Genomic DNA, 12,152 nt, shown 5'->3' with positions numbered 1-12,152 from the left:
TATCCGTGACGACTTTGTTAATCTGGAGACTAAGAGAGTTCATCACCAGAATGAATAGCAATGGGGAAAGGGGACATCCCTGTCGGAGTCCTCTCTCTGCTTGAAAAAAGACCGAGGGGATTCCATTCACAATCACCGAATATTTTACATTCTCCACACAAGACATGACCCAATTAACACCTTGGGACTTTAGTCCAATCTTAGCCAACAGGATTCTCAGAAAGCCCCAATCGACACAATCATAGGCTTTTTGCAAGTCAATCTTGAGGATTGCCGCATCCAAATTCTTTGATATCATTGTAAAAAGACTTTCTTGGGTCATGGCGACCGCGTCCAAAATGAACCTGCCCTTTAAAAAAGCATGTTGGTCTCTGGTAATATAGGAATTTAGTATAGGCTTCATTCTCTCCGCAACAATTTTTGATATAATCTTGAACATGATGTTACATAGAGAGATAGGCCGAAAATCCTGAAAGGATTCAGTCCTATGCTTCTTTGGAATAAGCGCGATGAAGGTTGAGGTGGTTGCCGAGTGAATGTTTCCAGCCATCCAGGAAGCATCAACCATGCGCAGCAGATCCGATTTGAAGAGGTCATAGAAATGAAGGAAAAATTCTATTGGCCAACCATCAGGCCCCGGGCTTTTATCCTTTTTGAAGGATTTAATGGCCTTTAGAAGTTCATCTTCAGAGATAGGCTTTATGAAGTCTTCATTTGCAGCATCATTAAACATTTCAGGCACCAGCTCTACACCCCAAAGGGCGTCTTGGAAGATAACCTCCCTTCTCCTGTATTGATTTTGAAAATACCGCACTGCCTCCGACGTGATCTGATGCTGAGATATGAGTATATTTCCCTGATCATCTCTTATGCTCCAGATAGAATTTTTTTCCCTTCTTGCGCTTGCGAATTTGTGGAAGAACTTAGTATTTCTGTCTCCTGCTTTTAGCCAGATGGCTCTGCTCTTGAGACGCCATGATTCCTCCTCTTTTAGAAGGATCATATTTTTCCTTTTTTCCAGCTTTCTAATCATGTTCTTCATATCAAAGGAAAGGTAATTGGGGTCTGCCAACTCACAGAGGGAGTCCAGTTCCTTGCGAATGCAGTTTAATTCCTCTTTATCCATTTTCTTTTTATTTTTTTGCCACTCTTTCGAAACTGCCTTCAATCTGTTTAACTTTTCGCGGAATGGCATGAAAGGAGCCATTTCGGACTCTTGTATGCTTTTCCAATTCCCTGATATGACTTCATTAAAAGACTGGTCCTCCAAGTGTATTCTATTGAATTTAAAAGGGTATCCGGCTCTGTTTATGTTCCCGTGCCAGGTAAGGAGGATAGGCCTGTGATCGGATGAATGATCATTCCCGATTGATAATACAGGCATACCCAGATATCCAATAATACTAGCATGTATAATGACTCTGTCAATTCTCTTGGCTATGTATGCCTGCCCAGTCCTGCAGTTGTCCCATGTCGGCATCATTTTGTCAGGAGCAATGTCCGCCAGGTCCCTGTAGAGTAATTCCTTCTTTATTCTCTCAGCCAGAGAGTCAATTTTCCTGCAATTCCCCCAGCATTCATCAGAACTAAGAGTCAAGTTAAAATCGCCAGCTAATAGCAACGATTCAACCTCAAGAATGTGTGATTCAAAAAGCCTTTCCCAAAAAGGAAGTCTGTTTTTATATGGAGCGTAGATATTCAGCAAATTGAGAGAACAAGATTGACCCCTGATTGATGCATGGATTAAAATCCCAGCACAGCATTTGTAGGCTTTTGCCATAATCCAGGCTGGATCCCACAGAACCACTAAGCCTGGATCCCACAGAACCACTAGACCACCTGACTGACCGTTTGCTTCAGTTGCCACCATATACCACGTGGGGAACATTTTTCTAAAGTAAACTATGGATGCAAAACTGGGATGCATGGTCTCCTGTATGAATATGATCTTTGGATGGGCCATGTAGAAAACATCCTTTAGCGCATTGAATTTGGGGGCTGCGCCCAATCCCCTGATGTTCATAGAGACAAGGAATGTCATTTTGATGACTCACCAGCCTCGCATGCTCTAAGGGGCCGAAACTCAGGTGAATCCAGAACAGGGACTTCCACTAAGGAAAAATTTCTCACATCATGCTCAGAAGCTACAGTTCTCCCTCTAAAATGACGACTACCCCCCTTTGTTTTCTTCCTGACAGTAATATTTTTTGCGGATTGAGGACTAATGAAGGGATGGGGCGGGCTGGACGGTTTGTGAATGGTGAGTGGCTCAAGTTCCAGCGAGGTCCTATTGAGGAGACAGTCGATATCACTATCAAAATTATTAACCAGAGAATCAGAGGAAACATTGCCCGGGGAAGGACTATGACGAGGGTCATATTCTTGAGTCTGGATAGGTTCCTTGCCCTTCGATTCAGCATGACAATGTTTGACTGGAGACGGAGAGGAGGATGAAATCTGAATGGGAAGAGTACCTACGACGAAATCCTTTTGATTCATATCAGGGGGAGAAGGAACCGGAATATCCTCTCGAGGTTCAGGAATTTGAGAGCATAAAGGGGGCGAGATGATTGAATCTAAATGGTCTTGTGAGTCTCTATAGGAGCAGCAGAGATCCGGCTCTGAAGAAGGTTCTAAAACTGAGACTTATGGGCCATATTCTGAGCAGGAATCGGCATATTTTGATGATCCTGTTTTCTGGTGACCCGAATATCATCTTCCCGGGAATACTCGGACTCAGACCTCCTGACCCGCCTGATGTTAGATTTCCTGAATTTTTGAGAGAAACGATGACTGCAGTTTCTGATCAAGTGGCCTGTCTTATGACATAAGGAGCATCTGAAGGGGATTCCCCAGAAGTCTAGCCTTTGCTGGATTTTACTATTTCCCCATACAATCTCCAAGTGATCTGGATAACCACCTTTATACGGCTTCTCAATTAGGATCCAGGCAATTCTCTTATCTTTCTCTCCTCTACACCAGGGGTCAACATAGACAAACTTGCCTATCGAGTTTCCTATTTTTGAAAGAGATTCTTCCGACCATAGTTCCAAGGGCAAGTTTGGTAGTTTCACCCAAATCAGACAATTGGAAGGAGTGTTCTTTAAAGGATCAAACCCTATGTACCAGCGAGATAGAGCTAAGAAGCTTCTTCCAAAAACCCAGGGATTTTTTAAAATAATATCTAAATCAGAGTCTTTCAGGAAGTGGAAGGAATACCATTCCTTCATGAGGCGGGAGATGATAGGAGTGTACCCAATCAAGGGAGCCCACTTGTCCGATAGCCATTTACGCATGTCCTGATCATCCATCTCAGGAAATTGCCACTTCCCAACCAGCGAAAATTTCTTTAGGCTATCAATTCTTTCTGAAAGGGTGGCTCCATCCAAGCATATGGCTTTCGGAGGAGGGTCGGTCTTGACAGGATTCTTAGCTTTGTTGAAAAAGGAAGATGGGGATCCGGCTATTTTGGAGAAAGCCTTTTTAGGTTTATGAGCCTCTCTGCAAGCTGGCTTAATAATCATGTCCTCCACTGTGGCTTGCCAGCCTGTAAGGCTTGGTTGCTTTTTCCGATCCTCCTCGGCTTGAATAGCAGCCTGTACAAGCGCTCGCGTGGCTGAAGAGTCCGACTCATCCATGCTATTAATGGGAGTGGGTGAGCACTAATGCCGGCAAGTGCTTTGATGCCGTCAACCACTTGTGCCAGTACGAGAGATCAAGCTCTATTAAATTTTCCTTCCTTAATATGATCCCCGGATGTAATAAAGCCTGGAGGGAAAGGCAGTAAATAGAATAGATTGTTCTGATAATAATCCCTGGATGAAATAACACCTGGAGAGAAAGGCAAATAATAGAATAGACCGAGGAGATCAGCACCGTAGATCCGATCCTGACAAAAGGATGTGTCGGACAGGGAAAATTAAAGGATCCAGAATGATGAGGACTCGGGATCAGCAAGGTAGAAGACTCCAGAAATGGGAAAAGGAGGCGCACTTTCCCTTCCCCGAGTCAGCATCAAACCTAAATTGGAAGAGATTTGAGCGTACTATGCCAGATAAGGATAGATTGCAAGAGCTGGAGACAGATACAGATGTAATTAAGGCAAATGCTGACCAAAGAAAATTTGAAATTTTCAGGTCACCGGAAAGATAGGAAATACCAGGGATTTCACTGGTATTCAGGCAGCCATTTTTTACAGCCTATCAGGAATCGGAAGCTGCTATGCGGGAGAATGTTCATGACAATCAACACAGCAACAGACAAGCTGGAAAACACACCACCACTTCCCAATTCTAATACGAAAATCAGTACATGGACTATAGAAGACAATTGAGTTCTTTATCTTGGCATATAAAGACTTCAGCATTTTTTAAGCAGAAACAGAGAACTCATCTACGACAATGCCTTATATGGAAAAAACCAGAGGATTGTCAATTACTACTACAATTCGTCCTCAATCACTTTTGCCAGAAAAACTTAGAACAGATAAGGAGGAAACAGAATAAAACTGACCTTACTTGCTTTGCCGGAACATACGGGAGAGAGAGCGTCGTTTACCGAACCATCACCTTCAGCGAGATGTCTAGGTGCCATCCAGAGCTCAAAACCAGATATAAGCTGTTTTTTCCAGCTGTGGAATTGACAATAGAGATTCAAAAACCACCCACCCAGAACAAAAGCATTTCTGTAAGAGCCAGAACCATCCAAATCACCATTATAACAAGACTAGACTCCAAAGATATGCATTCGCCTGAGAGGAAAACTATCATGTTATGAGACCATCACCCTGGAAAAACAGGCGGAAAGCAGACGAAAAAATCCCAAGGCCAAAGGCCCAAGGTGGGAAGAGGAAACCGCAGGCAATCTAACTGAGTCGAATATATAACTTAGAGGCTAAACAAAGAAGTAACGGCAGGTTCATCACCAGACGTCCTTCTGCATGGGATAAGAAAGGAGGCAGCTCTACGTGTCCAGGAGAGGAAATGTAAGTGCATGCAAGGGACCACCTATGGAAGCCGGGTGTCGCTATTCGGAAGCTTACCGACCCTATTAACCAAACATGCGTTCTCTGTAGGGGACCAACCAGAAGACGCTCCCAGCCTCCCTAGCTTGTAAACCTGTCACCTGAAAGAGGAAGTAAGCGTTGTCTGTCTCCGGGAAAGGCGGGTGGCTGAATCCTATTGGAGTCTGTGAAAACCTTCACCGGCTCCGCAATCTCTCCCGTGTTCTAGCTCCGCAATCCAGATCACTTGCCATCTTCACATGAACATTTATAACCATGTGATATGTAATGAATCCCAATCAAAATCACATGCAAATCAACTTTGTAAAAGAATCTTACCACACTTTTCCCAATTTCTTAGTGAATCGACATCCTTTTTCATACATCATAATATCCTAGAGGGAGTATATTCAGATTTATTCTAACTTGATGTCCTGCTATATCGATAGGGAAGTTTTTTATTTATTTTTATTTATTTATTTATTTATATTTCTTTTCCAACTGAAGAAATTATGTCTGGAACACTCTCATGCATACATAGCCCTGCCCAGGATTGGACCACAAGACCCGTGATGACCAAACCTCCCCACCTAACCATTGGACCACATCCTTGGGACTAGGGAAGTTATCTACTTTTGCAGTCGCCCTTCTTTTTTCTCTGGTTTCTAATTGTACTAACCAAGGATTTTTAAATTTACTGGCTTGTAATTGACATGCTTCAATTATTTTCGGGCTAACATAGCTCAAACTAGCCTCTGGATCTACTAAAATTGAAACAATACATCTATTTATTTTACCTTCCAGTTATATCATCGTGGGTTGATACTTGGCCTGATGATCCCCCAATGCAACGTTAATCCTTGGTATGTTTCTTGCCACCTCTCCAACAATAGAGGCTTCTTGCACAATAGAAATCGCTTCTAGTCTAGCGCGATGTGGACGATTCTTATAATAACAGGGTTGTCCACAACCCCAACACTGCAAGGGAGGTTTTTTTGTCTGACTCAGTTCTAGTTTGTTGGAAGCCTTAGTTTATTTAAGCTCATTTTGCAATTTGAAATTCTATTTATTTCTCCTGGGTTATTTATTTTGTTGTAGCTTGGGCACACTCCTAAAACTAGAAGTTTTTAAATTTCTGGTAGTCTGGAAATTTTTTTGCCCTTTCTTATTTGGATAGTTTTTCCCACTATCCCCTTTTTGCTTCATCTGGTGGTAGAAATTTCGTTCCTTATGGATTGCCTCATCCATCATATTTGGGTTATCAAACTCTAATAGTTCCTTTATAAATGTTGGTAAACTATTAATGAAGCATTGAACTTTGGAATTTTCCTCGTGAATATAGGGTACATATCGCAACAAGGAGGTGAACTTGGTGACAAACTCATCCATGGACAGGTGTCCAAATTTCAAGTTGTGAAACTCCTTAGAGTTTTCATCACAAAATCGTTGTTTCAAATACTTATCCTTAAGATGTTTTTTGAAACTATCCCATGTCACCTTTTGTTCTTCAATCCCTCGAACAATCTTGATCTCTTCCCACCATAAGGTGGATTTTCCCTGAAATTGATAGATTGTTAATCTTGCTTTCAAGTTGTCACCACACTCATCAATTTGGAAATATTTATTCATATTAATGAGAAAATATTCTTTCGTTTCCTCTACTTCCCCATCGAAGGTCGAGGGCTTAATCTTCTTGAACTCCCCTTAGATTTCAACTTTTTGTCTCTTGATCCCCTTACCATTAGAAATATTTTCAGATTCCTCCTCATTGTTACTTCTTCCCCCCCAAACTCTGGGTGTTCATTCCCCTGTTGATGCATTTATGTTCCATTCTCATTCTTAGGACTAGGATTTGGATTTTGTTGATTCTGTCTATTAGATAGACTTTTCAAAATTCTCTCTTGTTCCAATCTCATTTTCCCATTGTCAGCTCTCAAGTTGGCCATTTCAATTCGTAATTGTTGCATAGTTTCTAGTAACAATTCGTTGTTATTGCGAGATTCTTCTCCCAATTGAACCCACATCTCAGCATTGCCTTCAGCCATTGGATTCGGCCCTATTCTCCTAGTTGATTAGGTAAATCCTAGTCCTCTTATCATCTTATCACCCTTTTGTGCATCATTACACATTTTTTATTTCAATTGTACCCAACATGCCATAGTGTAGTAACTACGATGCTCTTATACCACTTGTAACATGCAATCATAATAAAAAAAAAATTATGACAAAAAAAATCTAAGGTACATCTGCACAATTTTATTTCTTTACACAAGCATTGAATCATAATACATATATACCAGAAATCTGATGGAACTATATATATATTGGAAATTAATTAAACGTAACATGTTCTCAATTCCTACAATCCTTAAGAGGTTCGTTAACATTGGAACTGAATTACCTAATGTCGATTATGGTAGAGGATTAATTCACCTGTAGTTATTGTTTTTATGTGCTCCGCTGACATTGCATTTACAAATGTTACTCGTCTATCTTAGAAAGTAAAGTATACATGGTACTTGGCACCTTTGAGCAATGTCGTGGGCCACCTGTTTGTCAAGCTTTCTTGATCCTATAATGACTGCTGAGCTTATATGGATCATTGATCAGTTTAGGGTTGAATCCAATGATTAACCTTCCCTTATAGTTTTGATGGTAACCACCTAGTTGCCTTATGCCTTCGACTCGTCATTTCTTCGTTGCCGAGGACTAACGAGGCTCTAGACGGACTCTACATGTTGGAGGAATTCTGCCATTTTTCACACAGCTAGACTCTATATCTTGTAGCGACTCAGTCTCAGGGTTTTTCTCTCTATATCCTTCATGACTTGTATGAATCCATCTCTGCAGGTACTCTAGTCGAGGGGTTTTCAGATATTTCTCTTCAGATTTTACCTTTAATATGAAAATTTTGGTATTTGACAATATACCCTGTTGACTAATAAGTTATTATCTAGTTCATGTGCCTATATTTCTATCAGTTATTCTTTCCTTTTTTTGGGTTTGCATTGCTAAGGTTTACTCGAGTGGAAGACTGCAGATTGACATCTACATTCCAGGTATTTCACTTGGTTTCCAAGGCCTAATGCTTCTAAGGTTGCTCTCTTTACTTCTATGGAAAAAGGAATAGTATATATATATATATATATATATATATATATATATATATATATATATATATATATATATATATGTTTCCCCTTCTATTCTTCAGTAGTTTAACCCAAAGTTACGGCTGTAACAGGTGAGCGGTCCCTATCACGTTTCTAAGTTGGAATCCAATGATATGCCTTGCAAGGTTTTACGCTGACAACCTTCTTAAGATTATAGGGTTTACTTCCAGGTTTTTCCCTCAGTTCACTTGGGTTATGATGCAAAGTTCCATTTTCTTCCAGTTATGATGGCTAAGCTGAATATACAATGACTTTAGCCAGATCTCTTTTGCTTCTTTGCATTTGTTAAAGACGCATTATGGGAATGAAGTCTTAAGACATGTTACTTTATTTCTATGTTCTGAGACTGTAATTAAGGGCATGAACAAACATATTTAGCTATGAAGATTCTATTTTATAGTAGAACACAAGTTCTTATTGTTTTTTATAAATGAATTGGAGTTGTTATTTAATGGCACATGTCCAAGTGTGTAAAGTTTATTATGTTCTTGTAATTGACATATTTAATTTCCAGGCTTACAATGAATATTACTTTCATGTGTTAAACTTTAATTCTCAATTCACTGATTCTGGATTCAGGTAAACTTCAGAGTGACCTTATGTGAGACCCTTAGGTTTTTCTTTGTTGTTCCTAACTTATCAGTCTATAATCACGAACTTTGTTTTGAATATATAATGTAATTTTTTAAATATGACAACAATGTCTTATATACATTTATATCATATGATTTTCTCTGAGGTTTTAGGACTGGAACGACTTTGGGCTACTGGGTTGATCTGGCTCGACTTGAAACTAAACTGGTTCCATACCAATGGCAACCTTCGACATTATCTCAATTTTATTATTACGTTTGGTACGCTTAATTATACAACACTGTTATTATTTTTGTAAGATCGCGCGATGCCCCCCCCTGCGCTCTGCAAGCTAGGGTTCTGGGAGCCATTCAGCGCCGCCCTGGCTGCTGCGCCCCTGCGCACAGCCTCGCCCTCCCCTCTCGCAGCTAGATGGAGATTCCTGAGGGCTCTGCCCCCCCTGCTGATCCGCCTCCCGAAGTCTCTGCCTTCAGATCTTTGATTGCATCCGAGACAAAATGCCCTCCTTCTGCATTCCAACAGAAATTTATCAAAAGAATGGATACGATTCCTTCAGTTGCCCTGCCAGAGGAGGATACTTGCAAAGAGGCATTGAACCTGGCAGAAAGAGGTCTCATAGGCCAGTTTACAGGCTTATGGCCTTCCCCCAAATCCGTGGAGGAATGGACACAAAGAAACTGGAAACCTCTGATAAAAGACGGAGTTAAGAGCTACTTTGTGGGCAAAGGGTACTTTGTTTTTGTGTTTGAAAACACGGAAGACAGAAGCTTAATATTCAGAAATGGCCCCTACTTCATGGGGCCGCAGGGCCTGTATTTAAACAAATGGACTCCAGATTTCGATCCCTCCCAAGACGTCCCATCTGCCGTGCCGGTGTGGGTGAGACTCCCTCATCTGCCTCTTCACTGCTGGAATAAAAAATCGCTCCAGATCATCGGGAACGCGCTAGGCAAATACATAGATCAGGCTGTAAGAAAAGACCAATACTCATGCGCCCGAATCTATGTTGAAGTGGACCTCGAGGAAGGATTGCCTGAAGCGATCAAGCTCACGGTGGCAGGTTGGACGCACGTCCAAGAGCTCGACTATGAACAACTCCCCTTTAAATGCAGACACTGCCACGGTCACGGACACTTCGCAAAGCACTGTAAGAAGAGAGCAGAGGAGCAATCTGAAAAACATATCGGGGACCAATGGACCCTAGTCCAGAGAACAGCCCATGCAAAAAAAGATGCAGGAAAAAGCGCAGCAACAGGAGCTAGGAACATTCCCATTCCAACTCAGGAAACGGTAGAAATCTCAAAAGGAACGGAGGGTGTACAGACTGATCCACCGAACAAAGCTCAGGAAAACGAGGATCATGTAGAAGCCCCTCCTCCAAGCAAAGAGGGAGGGGTCGCCATCTAGATTGAAGCCTCCCAAGGCAGCCCCCCTAACCCCACCTATGCAGAAGTCACAAAGAAAAAGGCAGTCGAAAGCTCAGAGTCCTCAGAGGAAGAATTCTTTGAGCGCTAGAAGGAAATCCCGCAAGGAAAAAAGAGAAGAAGAAGCAAAAAGGCTCAAAACACAAGGAAGCTAGTCCACAATAGAAATGACGATCGGAAGAAATAGCAGGCCCAGGTCATCCAAGGGTGGCTCCACCCTGCTCACAGGTAAATAATGAAGCTAGTCTCTTGGAATTGCAGAGGTCTGGGGAACCTCGCAAAAATAGAAGCAGTAAAGGACCTATTAAAGTCGGAACCTGCAGACATCCTCTTGCTCCAAGAGACAAAGATAGCAGGACAAGCTCTGCCAGAAATCAGTAAGTCAAAATGGAAGAAAATCTCAGGCATAGCGGTCAGCGCTCAGGGCTCTTCGGGAGGACTGGCAACTCTCTGGACCGAAGATAAATATCAGCTGATCAAAACTCACGAGACCCTACATTGGATATTCACAGAAATAATCCACCTCGCAAGTAAGTTGGCTATCTCTCTTGTCAATCTTTATGTTCCTGTCAATTATTCTAAAAAAAGAGACTGCTGGAACTCTCTGGCAGCGTTTCTAGAGCAGGAAACCCCCAACAATATCATTCTTGCTAGAGATCTCAACATCGTTTTGAAAGCCAAAGAGAAAAGAGGAGGCACAAATTCCAAGGATCCCATGGTTGCCGTAGTGGAAGAGCTCGCTCAGCAATGGGATCTGCAAGATTTCAACCTAATTCAAGGACTTTTCACCTGGTCAAACAATTGAACTAGGACAGAACACATTTCTGCCCGTTTGGATCGCTTTCTAGTGCAAACCTCTCTCCTCATGAATAAGAAGATCATAACAACAAAATTTTTGCCCAAGCTGTCCTCTGACCACAAGCCAATACAGCTCTGTCTAGAAGATGAAGAGGACTTGGGTCCCATTCCATTTCGCTTTTCTCCTCAATGGATCGAAAGGGAGGGCTTCTTTGAGACGGTGAAAGCAGCTTGGGTCACCTCCATTTCAGGTTCTCCAAGCTTCGTTTGGGAGCAAAAGCTGAAACTCACCAAAAAAGCTCTAAAGGTCTGGATCAAGAAACTAGCCCCCAACCCCACCTCCCAAAGAGTTGTTGCAGTCCTGGCACTGCACACCCTTCAAAACGACATGGAAAGCAAAAACATTAATGAAGAACTACTGGACATGGAAACAAAAGCTTAGAGAGAAGCCTTCCAATCCTTCAGAAAAGAGGAAGAGTACTGGAGATTAAAGTCTAGAAGCTTGTGGCTAAAAGCTGGGGATCGCAATACCTCTTTCTTCCACCGGCAGTACCGAGCCAGATTGTCAAGGAACTATATAGCAGAAATAAAGACATCGGAGGGCCAAACCTGCAAGGGATTCCAACAAGTCAAAGAAGCAGCTGAAATACACTTCCAAAATCTTTTCAGCTTGGATGCCCAAGGTGAAGAAGCGGATGAAGCAGAATTTCTCACTCACATCCCTTCCCTCATCTCTCCGGAGGACAACGCTGATCTTTGCAAACTGGTTTCGGAGGAAGAGATAATCAAAGTTATTTGGTCCATGGAATACGACAAGGCCCCCAGACCTGACGGATTCACCATTCATTTCTACAAAGCATGCTGGGACATCATTAAATATGATCTACAAAAGATGATACGGGGATTCTTGAAAAAAGCTAAAGTAGGTGGTAGCACCAACTCAGCCTATTTAGCTTTGATTCCCAAAGACTCCAACCCAGAAACTTTCGCTAGATTCAGGCCAATATCGTTATGTAATGCCTCCTACAAGATCTTGGCAAAACTGTTGGCTAACAGATTAAAGCCCTTGCTCCCTCGGATTATTTCTAGTTCCCAAGGAGGTCTCGTGGAAGGCAGGCACATTCTGGACAACGTCATTCAAGTGCAGGAGACCATACATTC

The 12,152-nt window shown here is 42.0% G+C and overlaps 1 protein-coding gene across 1 annotated transcript; it reads left to right on the top strand.

Annotated features, from left to right (window-relative positions):
• The first annotated feature begins 9,180 nt into the window (after positions 1-9,180).
• Positions 9,181-10,176, top strand: LOC149248644 (uncharacterized). The gene has a single exon (XM_089450705.1). It carries the CDS (start codon positions 9,181-9,183, stop codon positions 10,174-10,176), a length of 996 nt encoding a protein of 331 aa, XP_089306831.1.
• The last annotated feature ends 1,976 nt before the right edge of the window (positions 10,177-12,152 follow it).

This window comes from Pinus tabuliformis, chromosome 7 (assembly GCF_031772625.1).
Source record: "Pinus tabuliformis cultivar Carrire ecotype Pingquan chromosome 7, CPIR1, whole genome shotgun sequence".
Lineage (NCBI taxonomy): Eukaryota > Viridiplantae > Streptophyta > Pinopsida > Pinales > Pinaceae > Pinus > Pinus tabuliformis.
Note: the sequence above shows the minus strand (reverse complement) of the source record. Positions and strands in the feature narration are given on the sequence as shown.

Coding starts and splice junctions, on each gene's coding strand:
- LOC149248644 (XM_089450705.1), top strand. CDS start 9,181: ATGGAGATTCCTGAGGGCTCTGCCCCCCCTGCTGATCCGCCTCCCGAA.